The following is a 17116-nucleotide window of genomic DNA, read 5'->3' as shown; positions in this document are numbered from 1 at the left end:
AGTCAAAAATCTCGAAGAGTTGCAGGGAGTTGCAGCTGTATTTTTCAGACCTGTCAGAGGACACTCTAAGAAACATGTCTGTGCGTGATTTACCGTGGAACTCGGTGGAACTTTTTTTTTTTTTTTTGTATGGTATTCAGTTGGAGCTGCCTGACAGCTTAACTTGTCAAGGCTGAACCCTCGGTCTGGCTTTTGCCAAGTTTCCCCTCTACCAGGACCAATACTCAGACGGACTAGGCAATGGCGCCCACATGAACACTGTTTTTTATTAGTATTGTGACGTGGTAGTTTTTGAAAAGTACCCATATTCCCTTGCTTCAGAGAAAAGGAAGCATTGTGAAAATCAGCAGCTCCATCAGAATGTGTTTGAAATAGTATTGTAGTAGTGTCATTACTGATACTGTCTAGTCAAAATGGTTTTGAATAATTAATAATTGAAAGTCTGTTCAACAATTTTTCGAAACTAGCAAGTGTACCCTAATGATCGATCTCAGCGTTTTACTTTCCATAGTCATTTTTATAGTGAATATTGAATAGTAAAGTTACCTTAGGCTTCTATTACAGTCTCCTACAAGATTCACTTTTCGGTGGCAAATGCAATGCTTCACAACGCCTACTTTCTACTTGTATTTTTTGCGAAAATGAAGCTGGAATTAGATTATTTATACCGCTGTTACAAAAGAGGTATTTCTTATTATGGCAATGTAAAAACCATATTAAAATAAGATTGTCGCCACTTATTTCTACTCAGTGAATCTACTAGTCATTTTCCTAAGAGTTCCTAAGTATTCCCTACGTCGTATATGATAACGATGTATCTAGCTAGCTAATAGTAAGAGTAAGAGTGGCTACGGATCATTCTGGTTAGCAAAAGGCAAACTGAACGTCACCAATAGTATTAATGTCCACTTCGAATAAATTAATTATTTGAAATGGGCATCAATTCTATCAATGACGCAGAATGTCCGTTGGATCACATCCGAGATATTATTGCGTCTATGCCATATGAATTATGACGCGGCTTTAAGCAAAAAATGCCAAAATGTGATACCACCACTACAGGTTACGCCTTTGGTTTCCATCATATGGGCTAATGGATTATGCCCTCCCATCGCGGCAAGGTCGCATAACCAAGGGGAGGGAACTCGGTGGAACTTTTTTTGAATCGATAATCAAAGTTACATGTTAGTATTTCACAAGTTTGATTTCATAGTCAACTTAACGTGCCGATTTCTCATATTCTCATATAGTTAAAATTGGTGTTCTCATCACATCAAATATACTTTACCAATGTTTAGCCATGATCTCTTTTAGATTTTGATTGAATAGATTGTTTTCAAAACTCTCCTGGCTAGTTGAAGGGAATGCTGAAAACATGCGACAAAATTGATTTTTTCTGCTATGCCGGCAACTGTCAATTTCGATACTTGTTGTAGTGGATTTAATGCTTTGCATAGCTTATAAATGCTTGCTTCAATAGTAGATGGTATCTATGAACACTTGTGGATACTTATTATCGCCGGACAAAATAACTTGAAATTTGATTTTTGTCTATGGAGCAACGCACTGTGCGTAGTGAGGAACGAGCAAGTATTGTATAATTTTAGACTTTAGTTCGTATCTCAGTGAGATGACATGCAATTTTTACGACAAATTCATTTCAATTTCTCAATTTGTAACCATTTGTAATAAGTATTTATGTATACAGTTTTATTTTTTTTAACTTTCACTCATAAAGGTGAGTTAAAATTCAAGTTGTTTCATTTCTAATTTGAATACTTATAATTTTCTAAAACATATATACAAAAAATACTTATTTCACTCTGTCCAGGAAAAGGATCTCCGATATGATACTTCTAATTCGCATGAATCATATTCAGAACTCATAATTACCGAACCCGCCGTTATCCCAGCCCTGTTGAGGATCATCGCAAACGGCCATGTACACCAAAACTGCGTAGTTGGGAATGATTTTGGCCGCAACGTAGGACTTCCGATCGTTGGACCAGCGATACACTTCTTTCACCTCGCCTCTCATCGGCTCTGGTTCATCGTCCTGTAAATAAATTAAATTGATTACACAGCGTAACAAAAATGACTTTTTTGTGTGTCTCAAGGATCAAATTATGTGTCTCTATCTACTATCTCTATCTATTGGGATCGCTGAATCTGAAGCCGTTCTCAGAAATGTCCCTGCATGTCACAATTTCTAGCTACAGGCCAAAGTTGTACCAAACAGTGGTTTAATTGATGTTTACAAGGAATCTAAAGTATGATTTATCAAATTGTTTTGTGATCTAATCTAGCAAGCATGCAAATTAGGACTTTTTTTTTAATATAAGACACTACACATTAATGCTTTCAGTGGGCTATTTGCCCTTTGAAGGAAGCACCACACTAGACAACGGACTAGCATGCAACGCCCAGTGGCACAGTCGGAAAACATTCCTGTCGAAAGGTTTTTCGGCCTGAGGCAGGAATCGAACCCACACTCCTTATGCCTTGGTGACATTGACCGCACGACTATGAAGCCCACAAACTTACTTTTTTCCTATCAGATATAATTTGGTTAAAATTGCACGATAAAATTAATATAAAATCGATTTTTTTAACATGCTTGCAGCCTCTATATAAAACTCCTCGTTTCCTTATATGGAAAAATACAATACTTTTATAAATTACCAAAAAATAACTTTTGAACATCGAAAATATTATGAACTTTGCCAATAAGTCTTGTTACATACATGAAGTTTGAATTGTGTGGCAAATTAAGTTAATAAATTGCCATACAAGCTGGGAAACTGGCATACAAGTTGGCTGATATTGTCAAATTTTGCATTTTCAACAGCCGATATCTCAAAAACTCGAGGTGCTATGATATTTTTGAAAACGTGCAAAGCATTCAGCAACCCAAAATTAAGTAAATAGCGGTATTTTGATGCTTGAGACAAAAACGTGTTCCGCAGTATCTTTTGTGGGACTTATTTCCGTTTCCTTAAACCTGATACCGTCAAACTTGCAGCATATTGAAAAGTAGTCGTTTTGATGTTTTATTTAGCAGTTTTAATTTATTGGGTGAATGATAAGATGAGTTGAAAATTGAATCAAAAGTTTGAACGCATCGAAACAAGGCTGAAAATCGTTCCAATATCACAGAACCAAGTCATTCGGTACCATAAAACGGCATAACTTTGAAAGTTTCTTGAAAGAAAATCTTAATATTACTGCATCATGATTTTAAAATTTTTATTTTATTTTATTTTATTTTTTTATTTGATGAACGGATGAATGGATTGACATTAGTTTTTCACTGTTCCACTCGACAAGGGATGCGACGTGATTGTGTGATGAAAAATGTTGGTAAAGTCTCCGAAATAAACGGGAAAAAGGGAGAAGACTAATGCGTAATTTTGTAAGGGGGATTACATGACATTTCACAGCAGCCTACTTGATGGCCAGACGAAGTTTGCCGGGACCACTAGTGTACCTATAGTTTTTGATGATTGTGCTACTTTTCCCCGAATGTCGGTTCCACGAACGCCAGTTCCCCGAAAAGTGTAGCAGTTCAAATAGGTGCTATAATAGCTTTCAGTGACCGGATGGTGAATTAGAAAGAACGATAAGCAATCAAAAGAAGGAGGTATTTAGTGACTCTTGACTATACACATGTAGCCAACAATGCTGAGAACGGTAAAACTCGTAAGAACCGCCAATCAAATAAAGAAGGGTGCATATCAGATGACCAGTATGTTCACCCCCTGAAATTTATGAAGTTATGACACTTTTATGAACTTTTCGGGGAAGTGGGCTATTCGGGGAAGCAGGATATTCGGGGAACTGGCATTCGGAGAACTGGCGTTCGGGGAAACGACATTCGGGGAAAATTAGCACAACCGTTCGTTTACATCGTTTTAATGAGAACTGGATTGGAGAATGTTAATAGAGAACGTGAATTAGATTTCGTTAATTGACGTAGGGGAACTTACGTATTCTCGGTAGTCTAAGCCGATGCCACGCTTCTTTTGTAAGTTTCTCGGACATCACCAGACAAATTACTTGTTTGTCTGTTTACATTTATGCGCTGCTCAATCCTCTATCGATTCACACCAACAGACTTGTTAAAATCTTTCTGGAAACGTTTTCACAACGCTACGAACATCTCTTGTCAGTGTGACTATTGTCAACTTTCCCATAAGAGCTGCAGGCAAGAATCATCTGAATGTTTTCAATGGTGTGTTTTGATAGAAGAAAACTGTGTATTTGACGTTTGAAATTTGGTTGCCGAAGCCGTAAGTCTACCTACATAATTTATAGAAAAAACACTTTCGAATCGTTCCGTAATCCGAGACGCAAATTGATAATTATGTTACAACTTGTTATGCTTGTTATGCTTTCCTTTGTTGTTCAAGTATACGCTTCCAATCGCAAAACGCAACATACTGTTAGCCATCTAACTTTGGTACTTTGGTAGCGCAACTAGTCAGATGATGAGAGATTTGATTTTTCACGCATCTATCACATGCCGCTGTGGGGAAAAATGTTTTATTTCCCTAATATAAGACGGTTCACAGTGAAACGGTTAGGCGGAAAAGGTAGGAATATCCATTCTCTATGTTCTACATACGTTTGTTTTTTGTATGATTGCACTACTTTCATAAAAATTGAGATCCGGCTGGTAGGAGCACTAGTTTGAGGTTGGAAAACCAGGATATGTGAGGTTAGTTTCATTGGAACTTTCGCCTGAGCGATTTTTGCGCTTGAATAAAACACGCTTCGGGACATTCTCCGCTGCCCCTAAAAATACCATTGGGTAGATAAAGGAATTCTCTTCCATTGGATCTCATTCAATTTCATACATAAGTGAAGTAAGCGGTGAAAATAAATATTTTGTTCCGAATGTTTTGAAACCATGAATGAGTTTGACATTGCTCTCCTCAACCATCATCATGACGACAGCAGCACACCCCACCGGACGAATTGTCGTATTGGGAGCAAATAGGGTAACGACTGTTTATTTCGTTCGTAAACGCTAACAGTTGGCGCCAGCGGCAAAAAGTACAGACAACAACCTTTCGAACATTCAGTTTCTCTCACTGGCCGTCGAGCGGCGACACTGTTGTTCGTATTCCACTCACTGATCGCGCTGTGCTGGATTCTCAAATTTCTCAAACTTCCAACACAAGCGCATGGAAGAATGGTAGTCGAGAACTCAAAACATATGGAAAATAATGAAAAACGTGAATTACAAGCAATTAGGAAACTGAATCCAAAAAGTAGTGATTAGAAATCAAGCGTAATATGGATACATAGCTTTTTTGTGTTTAGTTCATGTTCCATGGTGCTTTCTTTGCTTGAGGATTACGTTTTTACTACTACTGAAAAAGAGCCATCAGTTTTGAATAAGAGCCTTTTCAGTTTTGAATATCGCCCTATTCGTAGTTGCTACTCCGTGATTGACCGGAATAATCAATATTGTACAGGGAACCTTCAGATGCAGCTTGGGAGTAGCGTACCATCTTCAATGTACAATTTCGAGAACTCCTAATACGGTAATCGGAAAAGGGAAGGAATGTTAATGTAACGTCCATTGTTATTAGAGACCGAGATTACCTCTGCATCTCCATGGTTTTCACAAGAAGGAGTTTTGTTAGTGGGATCAGGATTCACCTTGGTAAGTTATGCGGTTCGATCCCAGCCGAGCACGTGCTTTTTTAAATAATGTCACCCATAATTTGTCCATCTTTACCACGTTAATTAATTGAAAATTGATATGAATAAATGTTGACTAAATGGGCATACGTGCAGAAAGTATGCCGATACTTTTACAGCTTTGTCTGCGTAAACCAATTGATTTTCATTACTTCGAAATCCTAAGATGAATTAGCATCAATCATTAATTTCCCGTACAAAATTCAATTAAATCCTATTTCGCCTTTCGTATTAGTTTGCCAATGCTTTTAATGATTTTGTTTGGTATTTTTTTTTTGCTAAGAATATTACCATTCTGATGAATTCGACAAAAACCGATTAACTTGACAGGACCAAGCGACCTCGAAGTAAAATTAGAAAAAAATGGGTTCCGATTTTGGCAACTGTAAATATCGATCTTGTTGCCAAAAACGGAATCCCACTGTATTATTATTATTATGCTTGTGTTATTAACAAAAAATGTCATCGTGGCAGATGACATCCATTTTGCAATTTTTGTATTGCTCGATGTTCATTTAACATTATTTTTGCAATTTCTCAGCGTAATAGACTGTTTTCATCACGCCAATCCGTCATGAAATGGCCTATTTTCCACACTGAATCATGCAGTGCGGTAATAGTCATTACGCAACTGAAACCAGTGGTGTAATGATTCATTACGCAACGCTTTCTCATTACGCAACTATTTTGAAATTCGTTATGAATAATTACACAACATTTTTTCCAGAAATTGTAAAATAATGGTGAATGCATTCCGGTATGATTTCTGATACCCTCAAGTGGTCTTCTACGTAACTGCAAAAACTTGTACGCAACTCGTTGCACAACTCGATTTTTACAGGACTTGTCGTAAATGTACGACTCGTGCTGTAAAAATCCCCATTCTGCAACTTGTTGCGTAAACTACTATTTACTGCTGACCATGGAAGTGAAACGAACGCCACGAGAATCGTCGTATGTTAACAATACTACACGACGAGTGTAACGCAGAGTTCCATCAAACGTCAATTCTTCTTCTTCTTCTTCTTTCTTGGCATTACGTCCCCACTGGGACAGAGCCTGCTCTTCAGCTTGGCAGTTCCTTCCACAGTTAACCTTCATTCTGCCAACATGTACATAACTTTTTTGTTTCCCGATGGATTTTGTTGAAAATTTCAGAGCTCCTCTAGTATATGGTCCAGGAAACTTGAAAATATGGTCCAAGTGGTTCCGGATTGTCTTACGGTACCAAAATTGGCCACATCATCCATTGAACGGATATCTTAAGACCCAGATGAGCTGGAAGGTTGGTGTCTTCAGCAAAGTTGTTCAGAAGATCAAGGGCTATCCGGCAGTAACTAATCGGGAACATCTCCTCTAGGTGACGCTTATAAGGTGTCGTCCGTAAATGACGTAGCTTTTTAAGGGGGCTTAACAAAAATTTGTGACGAAGTGTGACGAGGGGGAGGGAGAGGTCCTAGCTAGTGGACGTAGCATTTTGAATCAAAAAGTATTTTGAATAAAAGAAATGGCATACATTTTTTTCAAACTTTTTTTTTGTTTGACTTATAAACTTGGGTTATAAAATTATGATTCAGCTTCAAAACATTCATATGAAAAAATTGAAAAAATATATATGAAACATTAGATATTCTTGATAAATGCAATCAAACAATTTTGAAGCTTTGAATAATTATGTGTATATTATATTATATTCGTGTCTAAATTGATAAATTTATGAATAAATAAAATAAAGTTTAATAAATTTATTAAAAATCAATGCTTTAACTACTTGGAGTACATTGTTTTGCCATTTGTTAACATGACATAAAATCCCCAAGCAACCAAAAGTTCGGATAAAAGGGCATGTTTTAGCTAATTCACCTCACTTTTTAAGTAATTAATCGAACTTTACAGTTTACATACAGTTAGTTTAAGTAGCTTATTCATCTTCAAGTAGGAAAGAAGTTCAATTCAAACTTGTTCTGAGCTTTCTAGTTTATCATGGGTTCATTAGTTAACCGTTCCGAGAACCAAGTTCTGTTCATATCCGTAGTATACTCTTAATCAGCGAAAAAGTTTCACCGAAACTAGATTTATTTCAAAAGTGAACTGTGGAGTCCACTACTAATGTAAAATCCGAACTATTGGTTGCTTGGGTCGGCCGTTTTAGTTTTATCCATAATTTCTGTTGGGGCTTATATCTTCAAGAAAATAAAATATGCTATTTTTGACAAATATTACATTAAAACAAGATATTTATTCCATGAATTATGCCTTCAATGTTGCAGGAGATCTCCACCCAATCAACTCATCGATTTGTTTTGATGTATCAATGCTCTTGATGGAATAGCCTGAATATTAATAAGGACTACAGATTCGAGTGTTATAAAAATTGTCCTATCATTCAATTTTCTTAATAACTCGGTAATTTGAAGAATTTTTATTATTTAACTGTTTAATTATAGGTTGTGTAAGATTATTAAAGTATGGAAACGATAATGAGTTGACTAGGGACGTTCCGATACTTCCGATATATTGGAATATCGATATTTTGCTTTCGATATTCGATATTTTGGTATCGATATTTACTATTCAATATATCGGTGATATCGATATTTCCTTCCGATATATCGAAAATTAATATATGGAAAACAATTTTAGAAAGATTCGCGAATTAGGCGAAAGTGACAAAATGTACACAATTTAGGAAACTATAGCGGTGAAATTGTAGCATGATTGTCTATTCACTGCACTTGAACTTTTCCCCTTTCGATAATTTAACTATTCAAAAAACTCAAATTTGTAGAAGACGAAACTTCACCTCATGCAAAACCACACACTGTATTGATTACGCCTGTGTTTTTGTTTATCAAAGTGATGGGCGCATCTGAAATCGAAATCAAAACATGGCGAGAGTAAACGGCGACACTGCAAACAAAACATAAACAAGGCGTACATGGCGGGCTTAATTGAAACCAGAATGAAAACACGGCGCAAAAGTAATAGGCGACACTGAAAATAATATCGATTACAGGCTCATAACATTGGGCGATACTGGCATTCTTGAGTGCGTTTAAGGCGAGACTTTATAATATTTTTTTATTACGAAATAGCTAGGAAAATTGAAGGAGATGTGTGTGGTATTGATGGGGATTTTGGAACTAGGTTTATGAAATGTGTATTAAAGTGAAATAGTTAAAGTTGGAGTATATTTTCTCCAATTGGGATTAAAAATTGCACATAAAAATTTCATTGGTTATTTTCTCATTGTTATTGATTGGTCAGATAGGCCCTTATCGCGAATCCCACTCGAATTGTAGGGTTTAAGCATTAGCACAAGCATAAGTATAAGTATTCGTAGGTGGTACAGCCCTAGACTGCTGTATCAGGGTTGCCTCGTCAGTTACCATAGACAAAGATTTGAGACAAATCTGCCTCTCAGACGAAATTGACGCATTTTTCAGCAGTCAAGAATTGCCTTGGCCATGTCCTTGCAAAAACTGGGGGTTAGGAAAGAATTATTGACTCGATACCTGTTCACGCCCAGCAGAAAACTCGCCTGATTGCTACGCAAAATCTACGTACATACAAATTGTTTTACGTACGTATATGTTAATTGTTAATTAATTCTGTCATTCTCTGGTTGTGTATACGAGAGTTGCAGAGACTGCACTAACAGAAATGTCGATGAAAGCAGCAAGCATCTTGAGTATTTAAAGATTTTTTGTCGAATTTTAGCAAACTAAACGGCAAGACACTAAGCGATATAGAAATCTTGCTCCATTGAAATATATCATATGATATTCCGATATATCGATATTTTGAATCAATATATCGGTGGTATCGATACTTTGATTCGATAATCATATCGAATCAAATATCGATACTTCGCAATATCGGAACGTCCCTAACTTCAACTGAAATACTAATAGAGATGAATAATTTGTATAATAAGGACTGTTCATTTTATAAAATGGACACTTTGTGCAAGCTGTATCTTTTTAATTTATCAATGAAATTTCAATCGGTTTTCTGCACATTGTTCGACTAGTATTGTACAATGTTGTGATAATGAAAAATTTCCAAAATAATCAAATTTCACACGAATATGGAACAACGATTAGAATGTTCGATTTTTTGAGGTTATCAAATTCAATGATTATCAGAAATTTGCAGAAAAATTCGACAATTTCTATTTTCTTTTTTTTTTAAAAAGGCTTGTTCTTCGAAAGCATCATCAATCAGAAGTCTGATGGAAAAAATCAAGTTATTTTTGGAGCAAAAATTTTACAGATATAATAAGTTCATTTTTCCCCTATATATTTTAGAGTAAAATATTTTAAATTTGAAGGGAATTGATATGAGTAGAATTTTTTGGTTAAAAGTACGTCCTGACGAAATTGCTAATATAGTATTAATATGAAAAATAACTTACGCCTTCATAGAGTTACTTATTTAGTTCCCACGTCACATTTAAAGCACAATAGAAACACAATTACTTTATTTTTGGAAGACCTTTAAAAGTGCATTGACAATCATCAAAATTGGCAACACTGCTGTAATAGAATTGATTTTATTTTTCGCATATTATTTTCATCATACGTTATTCTGAGATTACCAATTGAAATATTCGGAGAAACCCGTTTACAATTTACTGTAGCTCGATGAATATGCGCACATGATTTTAAAAGTATGAGACTTTTTAGTAAAACTACCATAAACAGTAAAATTTATACTTAAGACTGTAGTTTAAACTCACGATTTATACAAATATAGTTAATTTAGTAATCCAAACTAGTTTTGAACACGCTTTTTAACTTTTCTCTTTTGCTGTGAGTGAAAGGATTGTGTATCAGAAAATTTGACCATAAATGGTAAATCACTAGAGTTACCTAATGTCAGAGAATGGTGGAATATCATTGATTTTTTTAAAGCTATACCTTTAGTAGAATAGTAAAAGATACAAACATACAATTTGTTCATAAAAATTAGGATTTTTGTTTTGCGAAAAATAATGTTAAACTTTGACAAACAGCTTTTCTTAGGAGTTTTTGGAAAAACTATTTAGCTTTTTAACCAAAACCATTTTCTAAGATCTTATATTTCAATAGCATTGTAGAATAATAGTTGAACGATGCACAGAAAACCGATTACGATTTTATCAATTAACGAAAAAGATATAGCATAAACAAAGTGTTCACTTTATAAAATGAACGATCCTTAATCGCTAAAATATTTGAAGTGTTATCTTTTATGTATCTGGCCACTGTTTTATAAATGGATTTGAAATTGGATAATATATTACTGACCCGATTTTGTCAGCCCCAGATTTTGCCTGCCCCCGATATGGTCTACCCCCGATTTTGTCATGTTTTACCACGTTTACATTAAAATTAATAATGATGTTTGATGTCATGCACGCATGGGCGTAGCCAGAGGAGGCAATGGCAATGTCTTTTATTAGAAGTGAAAAAATCGATATTACTAATATAAGGGAGGGGGGACCCCCTGATAAAAAAAACTGGCTACGCCCATATCCATTGTACTCTTAAAAGCCCATGTAACCATGTAACACGTCAAAATTTTAAAAACAGGAACAAAATAAAATGACCCGATTTTGTCAGTTTCCCCATTTTGTCAGCCTAAAATTCATCGAAGGGCTGACAAAATCGGGTCCTTACTGTATTAACGATGATTTATTGAAATCTATTTCCTAACAACGAATAATTAAAAAAAAACAATCTTGTAATATAACGAAATGTGTGTCCAATATGTTATAAAATATATTGCACTCTAACTCGACAGTTACGAGCTTCACCAATGTAATCAAACTTGTTTTTTTTTTATTTTCTATAGTTAACTTGTTCTTCATGGTAACAACAGCAAAACTAATATACAGTGGGATTCCGTTTTTGGCATGCTCCGTTTTTGGCATGCTCCGATTTTGGCACCCCCCGATTTTGGCAACAAAATGGATCCGTTTTTGGCAACATTTTTCAATACCATTAAAATTTGTAAATTTTTGTAAATATTATCATGTCTGTTGCTTTAGTCACTTGAAAAGCATGTCAACTCCACACCGATTACATTCCAGATCTAAATTTTCGTCGATGCTTCCCTAAATCTCACCAACTACTAAGGACTCGCGTACGCGCTTATTTACTTCAGAATGGTCATTGGTCATACATAGGCAACGTTTCATGACACCAATAATCTCCACCAGTATCTCAACTTAAGACCAACCTCTTTTCATATTGAGTGACCAGCCCACTTGAGTCTGTCAGTAGGTGATACAATAAAAAAAAAACACTGTTCTTAAGATTTGGAACAGCTTGTTCGAACAAAGCACCAGCATTTGTAATAGATACAAATATGTACAGCAAAATGTCGTGTATAATAACTTTTTTTTTTTTAATTTCATTAAAAAACATGACAAATGCGAATACAGTCCAAACTATTTTCAATAATACCATTGAAGCGTGCGATAAATACGACTGAGAGTGTTTTTACTTTTTGTCTGTGGTATTGGTGTGTATATTGATCTTTCTGCGTCAACTATTTAAAGCTACGTTCTCTCTTTTCTATAGGACTCTATAAGGCGTTAGATTTGTTAAGAGCCTATCCAGAACTCTGTACAAGATTGTTAATCAAGGATACGGGTCTCAACATCATCACGAGCTGAGTCTATGAGTTTCCTAACTGTACCCTGGAGAATCCTTAAGGAATTCTTCGTTCTTGTGGGACTTTTCAGAAATTTTAACGAATTCATGAGGATATCTGCAGATTCCAAGTGGACACTGAGAGCTTCTTGAGGGATCTTTAGAGTGTATAACTGGTTATGGAGGATTATGTCGAAAATCTGGTGATTCCTAATAATAATGTGATTATGTGAATTTCTAGTAGTATTTTTAATATTTTCAGCGAAAGCTTGAGGATTTTCAAAAGGTTCCCAGAGGAATTTGAGGTGTGCTAGTGGTAGCCTAATAATAATAAACTTTCAAATTTCTTCATCGGAGACTTGAGAATTTTCGGCAACATCGCAGCGGAATTCCAAGATGTTAACTCATAGCAAAATCCTTAGCAAGCTCCTGAGAACGCTCTGCGAGATCCTACGGATGCTTGGCAAGATGCTTAAGAGCTCAAGCGTTTTTTCTGTAGATTTCTTATGAGAACCTGAAGATTCCTATATGGTTCTTGAGGTTTCACAACAGGATCCTGTAAATTTCAATTGATTTCATAAGGCAGGTGTAAAACATATATCTAGCTGAATTAAAAATTATTTCAAGTAAAAATTAAGGTGAAGATGAATCGAAGCCAAACTTCAAATTTTCAAGAGCACGGATCTGAAGAACCAAACATTCGTTTAAGCTGAATCCTTAATCGATTGATCACTAGCTGGTAGTAAGCATTCGATTAGGTTTTCAGCTCAAACGGATGTTTGCTTCTCCAGATCCGTGCTCTTGGAAATTTGAACTTTGGCTTCGATTCATCTTCACCTTAAATTCTACACAATTACAATACATTTATGCATCTTCTCATGTTTATGTTTGCCCTTTTGATACTATCAACCATTCATTATAAAATGCTTCACTTTATTAGAAACATAAATTGAAGGAGCAATTCTAAACTCACCGATTTTTTCAAATTTTACGCTAAAGTCCAAAAGTTAAGCTGATTTTAAATGTTAATTTAATTAGAAAAAAAGGTTATGCCGTTTTTTAATACCCAGCGCTTTTGATTCGCAAATACGTCTTTAAAAGAAAACTTTTTTTTTCGTTTTCTCTCATAGTTTTAAGAAAATGTCCAGTTCTTCAATAAAAGTCACTTATGCGATTATTGGTTTTACAAGGCCCTCTTATACAAAAATTATGCATTTAGCTTCTAAAAAAAAATTGAAGACGTTGAGGCGTAAAAACGCGACCAGAAAATCGTTTGCCAGATTTAATATTACGGAGCTATAGATTCATAGCATAGTATAACCCTCCGGGAAAATGCTTCGAAGTGAACCTTTTCGAAGTCTCAACGCCTTATGATTCCATAAAAATGATGTATCAACATTGTAATGATGCTTTTAAAATCAATATTTGAAAAACAAAATTTGAAATATGGGTTCCGATTTTGGCACGGTTCCGTTTTTGGCAACTGAAAATTTCAACTTTGTTGCCAAAAACGGAATCCCACTGTAATTTAGCCTATATGAAATTGGAAACCAAAACCGAGGGAAATGTTTACTTACATTTCAGTCAGTAATTGATATCAAACTTTGTACTGAACTTCTGAATTCCAATTTTTTTGTTTCAATCCAGTCACTACGGAAAACAAATAAAAAAATATATAGAGGGGGGAGGGGTGTTGCTTGATATTCTACGTATTTCCAGGGGGAAGTACCAGCATTTGTGACAATGTGTAAAAAATCAGTGAAAAATGCTACGTCATTTATGGACGGCCCCTCAGGAGAATGAACGTTGATTTACTGCGTTACACTTACAAATTACTTATCAAATTTTGACGTGTTACATGGTTCCATGGACTTTGAAGAGGGCGATGGATATGGGCGTAGCCAGTTTTTTTTATCAGGGGCTCCCCCCTCCCTTATATTGGTAATATCGATTTTTAACACTTAATAAAAGGCGCTGTCACTGCCCCCTCTGCCTACGCCCATGCGTGCATGACATCAAACATCATCAACAATTTTAATGTAAAGGTGGAAAACATGACGATAACAATTTTTAGACAAATTTAAAATAGGCTGACAAAATCGGGTCAAAAAGCTGACAAAATCGGGGGTAGACAAAATCGGGGGCAGACAAAATCGGGTCAGTTCAGTACTGTATAAGTAAGGTATCCCGGGGCAAGTGAGAATTCGGGGTAAGTGGGGCCTTTTGTCATAGCTCACTTAGCAAAAGTTTTTAATGGGGATATTCATCTAGAAAGTTGACGGTACATTGATAAGGAATGTATTAAGTACAAAACATATTGTTATTTTTAATATCATGCTCCATGTAAAAGTTGCTAATTTAGCGCCATTTTCAACTAGCATGATAAATTGTGACACTTTTCACATCTTGCATTGACTTGCAAAAATAAATGTTTTATAAATCTAATTATCATCAGAAGACATCAAAAAGGTAAGTTAAATAGTTTTTGTAAAGCAGCAGAAACTCAGAGTGACGCTATTCTGTTTTGACTGTTCACGGGGATTATACAACAAAGCCAAACTTCGAATTCTCAAGTTCACAGATGTAGAAAACCTGGCATCCGTTCGCGTTGAAAATTTGATCGGTTGGTTATATGTTATTGATGATCAATGGATTATAGAGCGTTGTTTGGTTCTCTAGTTTAGAGCTCTTGAAAATCCGATGTTTGGCTTCGTTTTATAAACATTATAAATAGTTCACCGCAATTGAAGTACACATTGGAAACAACAAAACTGCTCCAAACACAATAAAATTTATACCCCTCAGTTGAACAACCATCTCAACAAAAAGGGTAGCTAAAGTATAATCTCATTTGTGTAGTTCGACACGTACCATTTGAACGTAGTGCTGCTGGTTCAGGATGGTGGCATCCAACACTTTGAGAAAGTACCGGAAGAACTGGTTCCGATAGCTTTTGGCCGAGTGGGTGGCATTGCTCAGCTGGCAGCATCGTGAAAGGTATTTGGAGCAAATTTGGCGATCTGTAGAAAGAGGGAATGAGACTTTAGTTTACACAAGAACAAGACGGCAGGTAAGTACCCACCTGTGGGAGATTTTATTTTCAGAAGCATCTGCCTCGCTAGCTGAACATAATGAGCGTACTGTTCGTCGAGGATATCGATTGGTTTACCAGATCCGGTTGCAGCTGTTGGGGTCGTTTGGGATGAGGATTGTTCGGGTGCTGTTTCGGTGGCATCCATGCTGACTGACAACTAGTTGACTATAAGGGGGTTACTTAGATGAAATGGAAGCTATCGCTTAGCGTTAACATAGGTACCCACCATATTATTGACAATTCGAGTGACAATTAGAAGTTCGGCAGTCAAAACTTCGGCGAAGTTCGGCGTCGGCATTCTAATTTGGTGCTTCGCCGACGCATAAGGATTGCCTTTGTCGGCGTAGCACTTCGGTAGAATGCCGACGCCGAACTTCGGCGAACTTTCGGTGATATTTCATTTCTCTTATGAACTTCGGTCTAAAGTTAATCTGAAGGCACAATATTACATCATGATTTCTCGCATAACTTGTGATCTCGCCCTAAAAGCCATTGGTAACTGAGTGTGTAGCTCGTTATTTCTAAGAAAATGAATGGACCAAGATGAAAACTATCACCACTGGAAGATAGAGGCGGATCTTCTTTTCATCGTAACATAGTTGAATAACGTGTAAATCCATTTGTTTGCTCGGTAAAAACAAGCTACACACTCGATTACCAATGGCTTTTAGGGCGAGATCTCATTTTATGCGAGATTTGTTTCCCATAATGCTTTCAGGTTATTGTTACACTTTTTTACTAGTCTTTCAAATCTACAAGTAAAACTAGTAGTATATTAAAAGCTAATGCATAAGATTAACGGTAAAACGGGCCCAATAAAATTTTTGTTACCCATGTTTGAGCCCAAAAAGCGGTTGAGTTTTTCATGAATTCTATTTACATCTGGCTTTCATATATCAAACCTTAACATATAATATCGATGCTAATGGATAAGATCAATAAGGGGATTCACTTAAAGTCGCGTAAAGTGCTATTCTGCGTAACTTCGACAATGGAATATCTCAAATGATATACCGTTTTGTCTCAAATTCCGAACAGACTCATATTCCGAACACTCGGTTTTTGTATGGTGATTTGGTTGAAATGTTTCGCTGAAATATGTCACCAAATAGCAAGAAAATATTAGTCAATTGCAATTCAATTTTAACGTCTCCAATATAATTTATTCCGCGGGAGTAGTGATGGTTCTCTAGTTTGAAACCAGAAGAATAAGCTCAGATAAATTTATTTGCGAAATTATTCATTGGAATACGATTTATTCATACTGTTCGGAATTTGAATCAAGATGTTCGGAATATGAGACAGAATGAAAACAGTGTTCGGCATTTTAATCAAAATGTTGTTCCACACCTTCAAGTAAAACCAATATAAAAACTAACTAAATCAACATTGTTATCGGTACACCCAACAGCTAACAGTTAGACTTTGCGAAGGAATCAAAATTTACACCAATATCAGCCAATTTATGCCAATCAGATGCATTGGAAGTCACTGTTGGCCTAAAGTGTTCGGAATATGAGTCAAAACGGTATTCTTAATTTGATTCGGTGAAATGGCAAACAAGATGTTTTTAGTCTAGTTGTCCATGAATCTAGCCGCTGTAAAAGTCAATTGTTTGCTATTTTCAGCTAGAAAGTGATTATTTTTTAGGATTTATTTCGTATTTACATTG

The 17116-nt window shown here is 35.8% G+C and overlaps 1 protein-coding gene across 2 annotated transcripts; it reads right to left on the bottom strand.

The window, feature by feature from the left end:
• Positions 1 to 1758: 1758 nt before the first annotated feature.
• On the bottom strand, positions 1759 to 15702 carry LOC110675757. Of its 2 annotated transcripts, XM_021841484.1 has the most exons (4): positions 15671 to 15702; positions 15433 to 15609; positions 15222 to 15370; positions 1759 to 2056 (listed from the first exon to the last, which is right to left on the bottom strand). In XM_021841484.1, exons 2-4 carry the CDS (start codon positions 15587 to 15589, stop codon positions 1877 to 1879), a joined length of 486 nt encoding a protein of 161 aa, XP_021697176.1. In that variant the 5' UTR covers positions 15590 to 15609; positions 15671 to 15702; the 3' UTR covers positions 1759 to 1876. The 2 variants fall into 2 exon arrangements, with proteins under 2 accessions (XP_021697176.1, XP_021697175.1); XM_021841483.1 differs by lacking the exon at positions 15671 to 15702 and having other exon boundaries at positions 15433 to 15657.
• Between the last annotated feature and the right edge of the window lie 1414 nt (positions 15703 to 17116).

This window comes from Aedes aegypti, chromosome 2 (assembly GCF_002204515.2).
Source record: "Aedes aegypti strain LVP_AGWG chromosome 2, AaegL5.0 Primary Assembly, whole genome shotgun sequence".
In the NCBI taxonomy this organism is placed as follows: Eukaryota; Metazoa; Arthropoda; class Insecta; order Diptera; family Culicidae; genus Aedes; species Aedes aegypti.
The sequence above is the reverse complement of the archived record's forward strand: the minus strand, read 5'-3'. Positions and strand labels throughout refer to the sequence as shown.

Bases quoted from the DNA above. Each gene is read 5' to 3' on its own strand.
- LOC110675757 (XM_021841484.1), bottom strand. From the start codon at position 15,589: ATGGATGCCACCGAAACAGCACCCGAACAATCCTCATCCCAAACGACC. The intron at 15,371-15,432 runs GTGGGTACTTAC...CTCTTTCTACAG, and splicing joins GAAAATAAAATCTCCCACAG to ATCGCCAAATTTGCTCCAAA. The intron at 2,057-15,221 runs GTACGTGTCGAA...ATTTATTTACAG, and splicing joins AGCAGCACTACGTTCAAATG to GACGATGAACCAGAGCCGAT.